Source organism: Pan troglodytes, chromosome 10, assembly GCF_028858775.2.
Source record: "Pan troglodytes isolate AG18354 chromosome 10, NHGRI_mPanTro3-v2.0_pri, whole genome shotgun sequence".
Classification (NCBI taxonomy): Eukaryota; Metazoa; Chordata; class Mammalia; order Primates; family Hominidae; genus Pan; species Pan troglodytes.
The window spans coordinates 84,817,385-84,834,522 of record NC_072408.2 but is presented as its reverse complement, the minus strand read 5'-3'; the positions used below and the strand labels follow the sequence as shown (position 1 = coordinate 84,834,522).

General features: G+C 38.8%; 1 protein-coding gene across 12 annotated transcripts in view; it reads right to left on the bottom strand.

Annotated features, from left to right (window-relative positions):
* The window catches only part of NAV3 (neuron navigator 3), an 891,873-nt gene that overhangs the window by 155,246 nt on the left and 719,489 nt on the right, over positions 1-17,138 (bottom strand). For all 12 annotated transcript variants that reach the window (XM_016923897.4, XM_509234.8, XM_009425884.5 and 9 more), the window contains 3 exons: positions 9,852-9,960; positions 8,806-9,189; positions 869-988 (listed from right to left, as the gene is read on the bottom strand). In XM_016923897.4, coding sequence (XP_016779386.3) covers positions 869-988; positions 8,806-9,189; positions 9,852-9,960 — 613 coding nt within the window. The remainder of the gene's footprint in view (positions 1-868; positions 989-8,805; positions 9,190-9,851; positions 9,961-17,138) is intronic.

The window sequence follows — 17,138 nt, the reverse complement described above, 5'->3', positions numbered from 1 at the left end:
GACACACAGACACACACACATCTTTAAGAAATTTGAGGCAATAAAGAAGCAAAAATAAGCCTAAAGTAAGAGTTTTTCTATGTTTACAACACCTTCAAGAAAAGCACCAAGCTTATTATACTAGATGATTTGAAATATATTTTAATCTTTATATCATTAGCTTCCAAGTAAATCCGAGGATATCTGAACTGAATGAAATTTATTAACCAGAGTTTCTTTCTAACAAGGAAAATAAGTCTATATTTATAATTTTTCTTTTATAGATATTAACATTTGCAACTATGTTACCTGAAATTAAAAAAAAAAATCTCCCCAGCCATACATTTATTTTCGGTATTACAGAGCTAAAATGGCCTTGTAAAGAAAATCATCCTAGTTTTAAAAATATCCCCAAATAGGCCAGGTGCAGAGGCTCATGCCTGTAATCCCAGTACTTTGGGAGGTCGAGGCGGGTGGATCACAAGGTCAAGAGATGGAGACCATCCTGACCAACATGGTAAAACCCCATCTCTACTAAAAATACAAAAATTAGCTGGGCATGGTGGTGCGTGCCTGGAGTCCCAGCTACTCGGGAGGCTGAGGCAGGAGAATCACTTGAACCAGGGAGGCAGAGGTTGCAGTGAGCTGAGATTGCACCATTGCACTCCAGCCTGGTGACAGAGCAAGACTCTGTCTCACACACACACACAAAACGAAAACAAACGAACAAACAAAAAAACCCTAAATAATTATTTATCAAAATAAAATAATTATTTATGAAAATAAAAAGTCCTTTGATTTACACTGTTTAATAGGAGTTTTCTGTTATTTTCTTATTTATAAAATTACTTCATGCATGCCTCACCATCATATATGCTGATAGCATTACCTGTCTGCATCCACTGTCACATCGTGAACCCCTCTCTGGATGACGTCCCGGGAAGTTGCTGTGTCTGGTATTCGGTTCAGACTTCTAGTATATAGGTTAAGTCCTCCATCTGTCATGTACCTGAAAAGAAATGTCTAATTAATTCACAGAAAACTAAAGCAACTCAACTGTACAATTTAACTTAATAAACAAACGGTGTCCACAATTTTCAATAATTACTCAAATATATTCTATTATCTTGTTTTTTTTTCTGTATAAACATTCTACTCACCAGGGATAATTAAAATATTTTTTCAAGTTTACTAGGAAATCAATATTTCCTAGTATTTGTATCAATATTTCCTAGTAGTAGTTACTGCGACAAGTAACTAGCCTACCATAGAACCTATTTTTCTCTTTTGTTATTAATATTATGAATAGGCTTGCAGATAATATAACTCTTAAGAAATTAAAAGAAAGAAAATTTCATTTTTGAAATACTGTTTTTGAAGAGGTCATAGGAGTAATGGATCAAAACCTAAACTTCCACCATATCTGCCATCTTCCTAGAATTCTATGTTTTTATATTTAATACCTCATATCAGCTGCTGTCACTGCACTGTCACAACTAGCTGTGTCCCCACCCAACTCTCACCCTGAATTGTAATAATCCCCATGTGTCAAGGGAGGGGGCAGATAGAGATAACTGAATAACGGGGGTAGTTTTCCCCATATTGTTCTCCTGGTAGTAAGTCTCACGAGGTCTGATGGTTTTATAAATGGGAGTTCCCTTGCACAAGCTCTCTTGCCTGCGGTGTGCCATGTAATATGTCCCTTGATTTTCCACTATGATTGTGAAGCCTCCCCAGCCATGTGAAACTGTGAGTCAATTAAACCTCTTTCCCTTATAAGTCACCCAGTCTCAAATATGTCTTTATTAGCAGAGTGAGAACACACTAATAGAGCCATCTTCCTAGAATTCTATGTTTCTATATTTAATATCTCATATCAGCTGCTGTCTGTCACAATTAGTTAATTTGTAATTGCATGCACACACAGAGAATCTAAAGTGATCCTCACCACTCCCTTAAAGAAACTCCAGTTCAGCATCTTCCTTTAGAGTGGCATAGATAACATTTAAAAATGCCCCTTACATTAAATGTGCTAGCTACAAAATCCATGCTGATAACAAATGATTGCTGTGAACCTTTTTTAAATGATTGTTTGGAAAAAAATCAGGCACCTAGGAGAGAAACCCTTACATGTAGACATGCGGACAGTTTCCTAAGGTCAGTGTGTAAGGATGGTTGAGTGTAGACCAGAGCCAGACCGCTTAGGTTCAACTACAGTGCTGCTACTTATTAGCTGTGTGGGCTCAGGTAAGTCACTTAAACAAGCTATGTTTAAATTGCTTCATCTGTAAAATGGAAACAGCAATGTTATGCTCACTTCTTGCAGTGACGGTGAGCTACCAGTGAGTTAATATATATATATATCATGCATACAGCATTGTCTAGCACATTGTAAGTAACATATAAATACTATCTTTAAAAATACTAGCTATTTTATGCATTAGAGTTTCTAGAGTCACTAAAATAGCTCATATCTTGAATATGAAATTAGAGGAAGCATTAAGATTAGGAATCTGTGGTGCAAAAGATGGATCTTTTTAACACAGCTCAAGTAACTCTGACCTTTTGCACACTGTTATGCATACTTCAGTCATCACAAAGTTTACTACATGAGAATTGAGGGAGGATCAAGGCAGAAGCAGGATTAAAGTATATCTACCCCTCACTTCTGTGCCTTATTTTTAATTTTTACTCCACAGAATTCTTAGATTAGTTTGTGTTTGGTCACGTGACTTAAAGTAGAATTTTAGGTTATATTCTTGGCCCAACTATATATTACTGTGACACCTGAAGATAACTTCAATTTCCACTCAATTAAAATATGTAACTTTTATCCCAATTTTCCAGGGTGTTTTTAACTTCATAAATAGAGACTTTTCAAAGAGGTTCATTATGAGTAAGAGGACTTTCTCTGACTAATTCCTAATTACTGACAGATTCATATCCCCCAGTGTTTAAAGTAAATTCAAAAAGAGGAGAAAGAGATAAGCCTTCGCATGCTTCAAGAAATTTTGAATTCTCAGAATGCTGTTTAACTAACTTTCTGAGTTACACCTAGAGTACATGGAAAAAAATGGAACTTTATTCCCATTTAAATGACTTCATGACGTTCTTCATGGTTACATGAGAAAATCCTAAATTAAACATCTTCATTCATTACTACCTTATTGAGCCTTTTGTTCCTTTAATCTTTAAAACATATTTTTAAACATTTTGAAAAGAGAGTTAAATTTATGATTCAACTTTTTATGATATGATTATGACTCGTAGCATAAATACTTTTTTTTTTTTTGAGATAGAGTCTCACTCCGTTACCCAGGCTGGGGTGCAGTGGTGAGATCTTGGCTCACTGCAACCTCTGCTTCCTGGGTTCAAGCAATTCTCCTGCCTCAGCTTACCAAGTAGCTGGGATTACTGGTGTGCACCACCATGCCCAGCTAATTTTTGTATTTTTAGTAGAGATGAAGTTTCACCATGTTGGCCAAGCTGGTCTCGAACTCCTGACTTAAGGTGATCCATCTGCCTCAGCCTCCCAAAGTGCTGGGATTACAGGCATGAGCCACCATACCAGGCCAGCATAAATACTTCTAAGCCCCCTTTTCTTAAAGAAACACCATCAAATTAAACTTTTCCTGGGTATCTCCAGCCCTCTTGTCTTCTCACGTTTTAATTCTAGGCTGAGATTTTGGGGCTGCCTCCTACGTAAGCCAACAAGGGCACACTGCATAAGCTGATGAGCAATAAGTCCAGCACATCCTGGGTATCCTCGCACAATCACCCTTGAGCTAAGACCAGCCTCATCATCTGCTGATCAGATCTTAGCATCTTCCGCACAGGTAAGAGAACTGAGTCATGACTTAAATTTCAGTGTCTTGTACTCTAACATAGGAAAGAACAAATGTATGTGAGTAAACAGGGGAAGTTTCATGTAGGATTTGAGGTATTTTTACTTGTCAACATAAGACAAGTAGACCATCAATGCATATTTAAATGGACTCATTTGTGAGACTATCCAAGACTTTTTTGAAAGATGTTAGGGAACAAAAATAGAGGAAACAAGAAGTCTGAATCATGTTTTAAATGAAGCAGAAACAAATAAGAAGGACAAAGTCTATAACAGCATTTTTTTTTAAATTAGTGAGTTCAGCAGAGACTAGCCAGATGTCATCAAACCAACTTCCCTCTCCTCCTGGGCACACAGCTGAACCATATAACCTAGTCTCTTTTACAGTCAGATGTGGTCATGCAGCTGTTATAGACAAATGAATGCAGGCAGAACTCATATGCATGACTTCCAGGCCTGATACATACAAAACCTTCTCACACCCTGGTTCTTCCCCTCTTTTGCCATTTGCCTGTTGAATATCAATGCCTAGGGTAACACTGGAAATCTGGCTGGGTAACAACAGAATTACCATCCATCTTATTCTCTGAATGACTACATGGAGTGCATTCCCCAAGTGAAGATCAGAAACATCAGCGAGGGTTTTATGTGAAGAACAAATTAGCTTCTTTGTGTTAAGTTACTGAGATTTTGAGATTTCTCTGTTTTCGAAATTAATGTTAACTAATATAGTTAACATATTATGCATGTATTCTTGCATATATTGCATGTATTCTTGCAAAATATAAAGTGCTCCTGAGTACAATATGCCTGTAACATATATTATTATATGCAGAATTCAGTTGTTAAAAAACGTTTAGAACAACTATCTGTTTAAGAATACTTCTCTGTGTGTATATATATGTATATATACACATATGTGTGCATATTACAATTAATTTACTGAATAACTGGACTGCTACAAAAATATGAAAACACCATCATGTGAGTAACATGTGGGCACGTACTATGTCTATATTATTCACTACTGAATGCACAGCACCTGGAATGTTGCTTGACACATAGGATGAACTCGATAAATATTTTTAATAGACATACACATGTATACATACATATATACATAATTCAGTTTATGATCCCTGTTCTTTCCATATTCTTTTCCCAGGAGCCTTAAGGCCTCCCACAATTCCTGCTCTCTTTTATTGAGATGAAATACAATAGATCTCTATCCTGGACAAACAATCTTCATATCTCACCATCTCCAGCTCTACATCTCTAACTCTAAATTTATCATCTCTCTCTCTGCTTTCTCATCAAAAAATCCTCTCTCTCTCTCTCTCTCTCTCTCTTTCTCTCTCTGCCGATTTTCTCTAATGGTACTATTTTCCATCTCCTGTGCTTATGATGTAGGTATCTTAATTCTTGTCTGCCTTATGCCCTCATGGGTAGTCCACCTCTGGTTCTATAAACTTTTCCTTTGCAGTGCTTCCCATATCAATTATTTTCCTAATTTTATCCCTACAAATGCCACTACCATATTTCTAATCTTATGAGCTTGAGCCAGAGCTCTTGCACTAGTTCCTGAAATTGAACCCCCGAGTTTCTCCCCTGAATTCACTTTGCATATTTCCCATAAAGTGGCCTTCAAAAGCCATCACCATCCTCATGCCATGTTCTATGACTGTTTAGTAATCTCTAAGATATAGTATTTTACATAGCTTATAATGTAGTTTAAACTTCTTAGCATAATGATGTTAAGGTCTGTCAAAATAGTGCCTATCTCTAAAACACTATCTTTAAATATTCATGTTCCATGACTCTCAGTTAAGGGAAAAATCATCAGTATCATCTAATCCACTGTCCCTTTGATTCTGAAAATTACATTTTATGCAAGTTTACTGAATAATTTATACCTTCTATGTTTGTACTTTTCTTATATATGTATTTTAAATATATTTCCTTTGTCTATAGCTCTTAAATCAGAAAAAAGAACTAAAATGTTTCTTTTTCTTATTCACTGCTTTCTATTTCATGTGAGGGTTTAGTACTGTCTCCTCATTCTGAACTCTTAGCTCAATTTTTATCCCTATAAGCCTTTTGAAATTCCCAACATATTGCACTGTAGATGTCCCTTGATTTCTTATTCAAACTGCTCCCAAGATATGCTGTCACTCTACAGATAAACATTCTACATGAGTGTGAGTATATATAGTCAATCATCATTATTCACAAATTCTATATTCGTGAAGTTGCCTACTTGCTAAAATTTATATGTAGCCACAAAATCTAAACTCATAGCACTTTCACAGCCATTCATGGATATGAACAGAACCGTGAAAAAAAATAAGTCTCAGACGTTTCCAGCTAAGGCTAAATAAAGTGATACTCTGTGTTCTTGTATCAGCTCTAATATCACAACAAATGTTCTTCTATGGCCTATTTAGTGCCATGTTTTCCACATTTTTTGTGTTTTTATGCTGAGAATTGTGCTGTTTAAAGTGGCCCCCAAACTTGGTGCTGAAGTGTCATATTATGTTCCTAATTGCAAGAAGTCTTCAATGCATCTCACAGAGAAAATATGCACTAGATAAGCTTCATTCCGGCCTTAGTTATAGTGCTGTTGGCTGTGAGTTCCACGTGAATGAATCAATAGTATGTATTAAATAAGGTGTCTTTAAAGAGAGACTCACGTAAAGCAAGTTTATGTATTGATCAGTTGACAAAAATATTGTGGCCAAATGCTCACAGGAACCAAAACCTATATCTCTACTAGGGGCAATAGTTCAGGATTCACTAATGCAGTGTTTGTGGTGACTTCATAGAAGAGAAGTACCATGAATAATGATATTGAGTGCACATAGGTATATATACATACATACATACATACATATATATATTATATATATATATATTTTTAGATGGAGTCTCACTCTGTCACCCAGGCTGGAGTGGTGCAGTGATGCAATCTCAGCTCACTGCAACTTCTGCCTCCCGGTTTCAGGTGGTTCTCCTGCCTCAGCCTCCCAAGTAGCTGGGAATACAGGCACAAGCCACCATGCCTGGCTAACTTTTTTAGTAGAGATGGGTTTTTGCCATGTTGGGCAGGCTGGTCTTGAACTCCTGACCTCAGGTGATCCATCTGCCTTGGTTTCCCAAAGTGCTGGGATTACAGGCATGAGCCACCGTGCCCAGCCTTGGTATATATATCTTTATATATATTATATGGGTATACTTATGTATATAATTAGCCATATAAATATATTTGAATAGTGATTATAAAATTGAATTCACACATATGTCCACATTTAAGGAGATTGAGAAAAAAAAGAGAAGAGGGGATAGAGTGGAAAGAATGGAGAAGAAAGAAGAGAGAGATGGGAGAAAGAGTGTGCCTTAGACACTCTTGCTTTGCCATTATGTTTTCTGAACTGGGCATTGCCTCCTAGGCTATGTTAAATACATACAAAAATGATAATTATAACTAACAACAATCAAAAATTGGTATGGTTATTAATGATAATAAATGTAATAGTGATGATAAAGAGGAAGATGATAAATTTATTGAGTGCTTGTATCATGCCAAGCATTGTGCAAACTAAAATTTGTGGATGATCCTAACAACTTCATGAAGATGGTACAATTTTATCCTTATTCTAGATGACAAAAACTAATTTGGATACATTAGGTTCCTAAGGGGTCCACAGATAGTGAATGGGAGAGATTCAAACTAGGCACTCTGAATCCAGTGGCAACTGAACAACAACCTATCTTAATTAATCATAATTAGTCTCTATAATTCTAAATTTTTAGAAAGTCAGGTAGGGTGGATACCAGGAATGGACTAGTAGGTATTAGGATATCAGAGCAAAGCTATAAGTGTAATCAAAAGCTATTTTGTACTCTTTTTTAGGTCGTGTCACTCTTCAAACATAAGCTTTTCATGAATGAAGTCAGGAAGGGTCACTTATATAGAAGAATTATTTCCTACATGGGTCCTCTCAGATGCATAAAGACAAAGAGTAAGTCAAAATCCAGACTCACACAAAGTTTATAGACAAAGTTAATTGGGAAACTTTTCCACATATTACTGAGCCTGTGTTTGAAGTCAGACATAGCTGAGTTCTAATGCAGGTCTGCCGTTTCCCTAGCGTTAGTTCCCAGCCAGGGCCAATTAGACTCAGTTTCCTTATCCATAGAACATGTATAAAAACATCTACCTCATAAACATTGCTGGTGGTGGGAAGGAAAAGTAAAACAATATCTTCAAAGCACTTGACAAGAGCATAGTACATAACAGGAAATGCTAAAAATGGCAATTACAATTATTAATAGAATATCCTATTGCCTCCTTTTGGGCCTATTCTCTGATTATGCCAAATATCCCAAATTGTTAATATACTCTAAGAGTTTTACAATCACAACATGTTTTGGAATGTAATAGGACACAGAAGAAAAACAGGGTCTGAGATGTATTGAAATCTGATACCATCAAAAGAAAATGAATAGAGTGAAACTTTCAACTCCAAAATGATTTTTCCCTCAAGTTAAATTGGGGATGCATAATTGAAGACAGTAAGAAAATATTTGTTTCTCAAAGCAGTTACAGGCAGCTTCTAACAAGCTAAAAAAGAAAAAAAAATCAAGCAAATCAGCAAAACTCCTCCTGTCTCCTTCCCACGTCCTTAACTACAAAATCTGTTACTTAAGAAGCATGTGAAAATCACTCTGAAAAACAGAAGCCACATGTGTTTCTCTCAACAACAGAAAAACTTAGCGGCTTATAATGAATTTATAGAAATCTTGGATTCTTTGCTCTCCATGAATGAGCAGAGGAAGGGCCCTTCAACTCTCTGAATAACCTCAGATATCTCATATGTTCTCATGACTTTCTGGGCAAACTTACACATTTGTTTATAGTGAACACATTATAGTAGACCACCTCCCCTCTTCACACAATGCTGATGGAGAACAGGGTCACTTACCCACTGTTGATGTCATCAGTCCTGAGACTTTTCCCAAGGATATCACCATCACTCATATATCCACCCACATCGACTTCAGAAGACATGTCCAGGTCACTGCTTGCTTTCTCACTCATGTCAATCTGTGACATATTTCCCAGCCTCGAGACAGCAGCTCGACGGAGAGGCGTGGTATACATGAACCTCGAGGGGTCTGTGTGGATGAATCGACTGGTACCACTGCGAGGATAGCCAGCACCCAGGGAGGGAGCATCTCCCGCCTGAAGTCGCGGACATGCCTGGCCCAACCTCCAGGTCATGGGGGTGGGTCGACTTGTCAAGTTGGGTATGGTCCTTCCATTCACTTCTGTTGTCACAGTGCTGTCAAATGTTGTCTCCAGGGTGCTGTCAAATGAAATGGAGAAATAACTATACTCTGGTTCACTTAGGGCCATAATCTAGAATGCATGAAGACAGAAAAGGCTGGAGTTGAGGGTCATCTCTTATAAACACATCATCTTCCTGAAAGCTAAACTCTATATTCATTTTGAAGTCAAACTGTGGAAAGGGGTATACATTTTATAGCTTTTTGTTTGTTTTCAAAAGAAAGGCCATCAGTACACCTTGGGTAAAACAACATATTGTTCTACATTTTCAACAAATCCTTAACTCACTGTAACCTTCCCAGACCTATTCTGAAAGTAAACTACAATTATGTTTGAATGTTTCCCTACCACCCTGCCCAGATGCATTTCAAGTGCAACTTGTGCCACTGTTTTCTAGGACAGGTATTACAAATCCACTTAACAGTGATGGTGGTAGTTGCAGTACTGGAAATTATACTGAAAAAGACATAGATAGCAGATAGAGATAGAGATAAAAGATAAATAGGGATATACTGTGAATTCTCAGTTTAAGGATAATTACCAATCAATTTGATATAAAACAAGGGAGAAACTAGTAAGGGGAAACTGAAATCCCATCTCTGTCATTATAAGAAAAGTTAAATGTTTGTTTGTAATTATTTTTTCTTTATTGGCTCAAATATATGCAAAATTGAAAAAAACCTGTGGCTTATCTGAGTCCCACGAAGACTGGACATAGTCTCTTCTAAATTCTGCCTCAAGTCTGCTATGTTTTTAACTGTTCTCATTCTTCTTGTTTCAGGGTCTTCACCTAGGAAAGCAACATGATAAATCTGCTATTCATGACATTTACTATCCTCAAAATAATTGTATACCTAGATAACTAAGTCACCTCTTCTTAAAAGTAAAAGGATATGTAATACATTTCAAATAACTATTATTATCTACAAATTATAATTTTTTCTACCAATAAAATGTGAATAGAGACAAACATAGTATCACAAGTAATAATTTTAAGTGGTGATAACACTATAATATTTTGTAGGTTTGACCTTAAAATAAAAAAAAATCACTTGGAAATATGCTGTTTACTAATCCATGTTGCTGGGATCAATTAAAAATCTATGATTATGACCTGAGAAAGATGGCTGAATAGGAACAGCTCCAGTCTGCTGCTCCCAGTGAGATCAACACAGAAGGCAGGTGATTTCTGCATTTCCAACTGAGGTATCAGGCTCATCTCACAGTGACTGATTAGACAGTGTGTGCAGCCCACAGAGGGTGAGCAGAAGCAGGGTGGGGTGTTGCCTCACCTGGGAAGTGCAAAGGGTTGGGGAACTCCCTCCCCTAGCCAAGGGAAGTCGTGAGGGACTGTGCCTTGAAGGGCGGAGCTATCCAGCCCAGATACTATGCTTTTCCCACAGTCTTCACAACATGCACACCAGGAGATTCCATTGGGTATCCACACCACCAAGGGCCTGAGTTTCAAGCACAAAACTGGGCAGCCATTTGGGCAGACACCAAGCTAGCTGCAGGAGTTTTTTTTTCATACCCCAGTAGCACCTGGAATGCCAGTGAGACAGAACCATCCACTCACCTGGAAAGGGGGCTGAAGCCAGGGAGCTAAGTGGTCTAGCTCAGTGGATCCCACCCCCATGGAGCCCAGCAAGCTAAGATCCACTGGCTTGAAATTCTCATTGCCAGCACAGCAGTCTGAAGGACACCTGGGACCCTGGAGCTTGGTGGGGGGAGGGGCAACTGCCATAACTGAGGCTTGAGTAGGTGCTTTTCCCCTCACAATGTAAACAAACCCACTGGGAATTTTGGACTGGGCAGAGCCCACTGCAGCTTGGCAAAGCTGCTGTAGCCAGACTGCCTCTCTAGATTCCTCCTCTCTGGGCGGGGCATATCTGAAAGAAAGGTAGCAGCCCCAGTCACGGGCTTACAGATAAAACTCTCATCTCCCTGGGACAGAGCACCTGGGGGAAGGGGCAGCTGTGGGCGCAGGCTCAGCAGACTAAAACATTCTTGCTCTGTCAGCTCTGAAGAGAGCAGCAGATGTCCCAGCACAGTGTTCTAGCTCCGCTAAGGGACAGACAGCCTCCTTAAGTGGGTCCCTGACCCCCATGCCTCCTGACGAGGAGACATCTCCCAGCAGGTGTTGATAGACTCCTCATACAGGAGAGCTCTAGCAGGCATCTGGCAAGTGCCCCTCTGGGATGAAGCTTCCAGAGGAAGGAAGAGGCAGCAATCTTTGCTGTTCTGCAGCCTTTGCTGGTGACACCCAGGCAAATAGGATCTGGAGTGAACCTCCAGCAAACTCCAGAAGACCTGCAGCAGAGGGGCCTGACTGTTAAAAGGAAAACTAACAAACAGAAAGGAATAGCATCAATGTCCACAAAAAAAGACATCCACATAAAAACCCCGTTTGAAGGTCACAAACATCAGAGACCAAAGGTAGGTAAGTCCACAAAGATGAGGAAAAAAAACAGTGCAAAAAGGCTGAAAATTCCAAAAACCAGAATGCCTCTTCTCCTCCAAAGGATCACAACTCTTCACCAGCAAGGGAACAGAACTGGACAGAGTATGAGTTTGACGAATTTACAGAAGTAGACTTTAGAAGGTGGGTAATAACAAACTCCTCCAAACTAAAGGAGAATGTTCTAACCCAATGAAAGGAAGCTAAGAACCTTGAAAAAAGGTTAGAGGAATTATTAACTAGAATAACCAGTTTAATAGAGAAGAACACAAATGACCTGATGGAGCTGAAAAACATAGCACGAAATCTTCATGAAGCATACATAAGTAGAAATAGCCAAATAGATCGAGGGGAAGGAAGGATATCCGAGATTGAAGATGAACTTACTGAAATAAAGCATAAAGACAAGATTAGAGAAAAAAGAATGAAAAGGAACGAACAAAGCCTCCAAGAAATATGGGACTATGTGAAAAGACCAAACCTAGGTTTGACTGGTATACCTGAAAGTGACAGAAAGAATGGAACCAAGTTGGAAAACACTCTTCAGGATATTATCCAGGAGAACTTGCCCAGCCTAGCAAGACAGGCCAACATTCAAATTCAGGAAATACAGGGACCACCACAAAGATACTCTTTGAGAAGAGCAACCCCAAGACACGTAATTGTCAGATTCACCAAAGTTGAAATGCAGGAAAAAATGTTAAGGGCAGCCAGAGAGAAAGGCTGCTTACCCACAAAGGGAAGCCCATCAGACTAACAGTGGATCTCTCTGCAGAAACCCTAAAAGCCAGAGGGAGTGAGGGCCAATATTCAACATTCATTTTTTTGTTTTGTTTTGTTTGAGACAGAGTCTTGCTCTGTCACGCAGGCTGGAGTGCAGTGGCACAATCTTGGCTCACTGCAAGCTCCGCCTCCTGGGTTCACACCATTCTCCTGCCTCAGCCTCCTGAGTAGCTGGGACTACAGGCGCCCGTTGCCAGGCCTGGCTAATTTTTTGTATTTTTAGTAGAGATGGGGTTTCACCATGTTAGCCAGGATGGTCTCGATCTCCTGACCTCATGATCAGCCTGCCTCGGCCTCTCAAAGTGCTGGGATTACAAGCGTGAGCCACCGCACCTGGCCTCAACATTCTTAAAGCAGAGAATTTTCAACCCAGAATTTCATATCCAGCCAAACTAAGCTTCATAAGCTTCACGTGCAAAGACTCACATAGGCTCAAAATAAAGGGATGGAGGAATATTTACCAAGCAAATGGAAAGCAAATAAAAGCAGGGGTTACAATTCTAGGCTCTGATAAAACAGACTTTAAACCAACAAATATAAAAAAAGACAAAGAAGGACATTGCATAATGGTAAAGGGATCAATGCAACAAGAAAAGCTAACTATCCTAAATATATATGCACCCAAAACAGAAGCACCCAGATTCATAAAGCAAGTTCTTAGAGACCTACAAAGAGACTTGGACTCCTACACAATAATAGTGGGAGACTTTAACACCCCACTGTCAACATTAGACAGATCAATGAGACAGAAAATTAACAAAGATATTCAGGACTTGAACTCAACTCTGGACCAAGCGGACCTAATAGACATCTACAGAACTCTCCACCCCAAATAAACAGAATATACATTCTTCTCAGAACCACATCACACTTATTCTAAAACTGATCACATAATTGGAAGTAAAACACTCCTCAGCAAATGCAAAAGAATGGAAATCCTAACAAATAGTCTCTCAGACCAGAGTGCAATCAAATTAGAACTTAGGGTTAAGAAACTGACTTAAAACTGCACAACTACATAGAAACTGAACAACCTGCTCCTGAATGACCACTGGGTAAATAAGGAAATTAAGGCAGAAATCAATAAGTTATTTGAAACCAATGAGAATAAAGAAACTACATACCAGAATGTCTGGGACACAGCTAAAGCTGTGTTTAGAGGGAAATTCATAGCACTAAATGCCCACAGGAGAAAGCAGGAAATATCTAAAGATCAACACCTTAACATCACAATTAAAAGAACTAGAGAAGCAAGAGCAAACAAATTCAAAAGCTAGCAGAAGGCAAGAAATAACTAAGATCAGAGCAGAACTGAAGGAGATAGAGACACAAAAACCCTTCAAAAAATCAATAAATCCATAGCTGGTTTTTGAAAAGATTAACAAAATAGATAGACTGCTAGCCAGACTAATAAAGAAGAAAATAGAGAAGAATCAAATAGATGTAATAAAAAATGATAAAGGGGATATCACCACTGATCCCACAGAAATACAAACTACCATCAAAAAATACTATAAACACTACTATGCAAATAAACTAGAAAATCTAGAAGAAATGGATAAATTCCTGGACACATACACCCTCCCAAGACTAAACCAGGAAGAAGTTGAATCCCTGAATAGACCAATAACAAGTTCTGAAATTGAGGCAGTAATTAATAGCCTACTAACCAAAAAAATGCCTAGGACCAGACAGATTCACAGTCGAATTCTAACAGAGCTACAAAGAGGAGTTGGTACCATTCCTTCTGAGACTATTCCAATCAATAGAAAAAGAGGGACACCTCCCTAACTCATTTTATGAGGCCAGCATCATCCTGATACCAAAACCTGGCAAAGACACAACAGAAAAAGAAAATTCCAGGCCAATACCCCTGATGAACATCGATGTAAAAATCCACAATCACATACTGGCAAACTGAATCCAGCAGCACATCAAAAAGCTTATCCACTGGCCAGGTGTGGTGGCTCATGCCTGTAATCCCAGCACTTTGGGAGGCTGAGGTGGGCGGATCACGAGGTCAGGAGTTCGAGACAATCCTGGCCAACATGGTGAAACCCCATCTCTACTAAAAATACAAAATTAGCCGGGTATGGTGGCACACACCTGCAGCCCCAGCTACTCGGGAGGCTGAGGCAGGAGAATCGCTTGTACTTAGGAGGCGGAGGTTGCAGTGAGCTGAGATTGTGCCACTGCACTCCAGCCGGTGTGATGGAGCAAGACTCTGCCTCAACAAAAAAAAAGCTTATCCACCACGATCAAGTTGGGTTCATTGCTGGGATGCAAGGCTGGTTCAACATATGCAAATCAATAAACGTAATCCATCACATAAAGAGAACCAATTGCAAAAACCACATGATTATCTCAATAGATGCAGAAAAGGCCTTCGATAAAATTCAACACCCCTTCATGCTAAGAACTCTCAATTACTAGATATTGATGGAATGTATCTCAAAATCATAAGGGCTATTTATGACAGACACACAGCCAATATCATACTGAATGGGCAAAAGCTGGAAGCATTCCCTTTGAAAACCTGCACAAGACAAGGGTGCCCTCCATCACCACTCCTATTCAACATAGTATTGGAAGTTTTGGCAAGGGTAATCAGGCAAGAGAAAGAAATAAAGTGCATTCAGATAGGAAGAGAGGAAGTCAAATTGTCTTTGTTTGCAGATGACATGATTTTATATTTAGAAAACCCCATCTTCTCAGCCAAAAACTCCTTAAGCTGATAAGCGAATTTAGCAACGTCTCAGGATACAAAATCAACATGCGAAAATCACAAGCATTCCTATACACCAATAACAGACAAACAGAGAGCCAAATCATGAATAAACTACCTTTCACAATTGCTACAAAGAGAATAAAATACTTAGGAATACAACTTAAAGGTATGTGAAGGACCTCTTCAAAAAAACTACAAACCACTGCTCCAGGAAATAAGAGAGGACACAAACAAACGAAAAAACATTCCATGCTCATGGATAGGAAGAATCAATATCATGAAAATGGTCATACTGTCCATAGTAATTTAGAGATTCAATGCTATCCCCATAAAGCTACCATTGACTTTATTCATAGAGTTAGAAAAAACTACTTTAAATTTCATATGGAACCAAAAAAGAGCCCGTATAGCCAAGATAATCCTAAAGAAAAAGAACAAAGCTGGAAGCATCATGCTACCTGACTTCAAAGTATACTCCAGGGCCACAGTAATCAAAACAGCATGGTACTGGTACCAAAACAGATGTATAGACCAATGAAACAGAACAGAGCCCTCAGAAATAACACCACACATCTACAACCATCTGATCTTTGACAAACCTGACACACACAAGCAATGGGGAAAGGATTCCCTATTTAACAAATGGTGCTGGGAAAACTGGCTAGCCACATGCAGATAACTGAAACTGGATCCCTTCCTTACACTTTACACAAAAATTAACTCAAGATGGATTAAAGACTTAAACCAAAGACCTAAAACCATAAAAACCCTAGAAGAAAACCTAGGCAATACCATTCAGGACATAGGCATGGGCAAAGACTTCATGACTAAAACACCAAAAGCAATGGCAACAAAAGCCAAAGTTGACAAATGGGATCTAATTAAACTAAGGAAATTCTGCACAGCAAAAGAAACTATCATCAGAGTGAACAGGCAACCTACAGAATGGGAGACAATTTTTGCAATCTATCCATCTGACAAAGGGCTAATATTCAGAATCTACAAGGAACTTAAACAAATTTACAAGAAAAAAACAACCCCATCAAAAAGTGGGTGAAGTATATGAACAGACACCTCTCAAAAGAAGACATTTATGCAGCCAACAAACATATGAAAGAAAGCTCCTCATCCACTGGTCATTAGAGAAATGCAAATCAAAACCACAATGAGATACCATCTCACGCCGGTTAGAAAGGCGATCATTAAAAAGTCAAGAAACAACAGATGCTAGAGAGGATGTGGAGAAATAGGAACGCCTTTACACTGTCGGTGGGAGCATACATTAGTTCAACCACTGTGGAAGACAGTGTGGCAATTCCTCCAGGATCTAGAACCAGAAATACCATTTGATCCAGCAATCCCATTAATGAGTATACAACCAAAGGATTATAAATCATTCTATTATAAAGACACATGCACACGTATGTTTATTGCAGCACTGTTCACAATAGCAAAGACTTGGAACCAACCCAAATGCCCATCAATGATAGACTGCATAAAGAAAATGTGGCACATATACACCATGGAATACTATGCAGCCATAAAAATGGATGAGTTCATGTCCTTTGCAGGGACATGGATGAAACTAGAAACCATTCTCTGCAAACTAACACAGGAACAGAAAACTGAACACCACATGTTCTCACTCACAAGTGGGAGTTGAACAATGAGAACACATGGACACAGGAAGGGGAACATCACACACCGGGGCCTGTTGGTGGGTGGGGGGGTCAAGGGGAGGGATAGCATTAGGAGAAATACCTAATGTAGATGACGGGTAGATGGGTGCAGCAAACCACCACGGCATGTATACATCTATGTAACAAACCTGCACATTCTGCACATGTATCCCAGAACTTAAAGTAAAATAAAAAAAAATCTATGATCATTAGGATCCTAATTATTTCAAGGTGTTCTGGGTGTACTCAGAATACTTGAGGTAAATTTGCCTTATGTAGAAAGTACACATTTGGAATCTGGGGAATAAACTAGAGGCCTT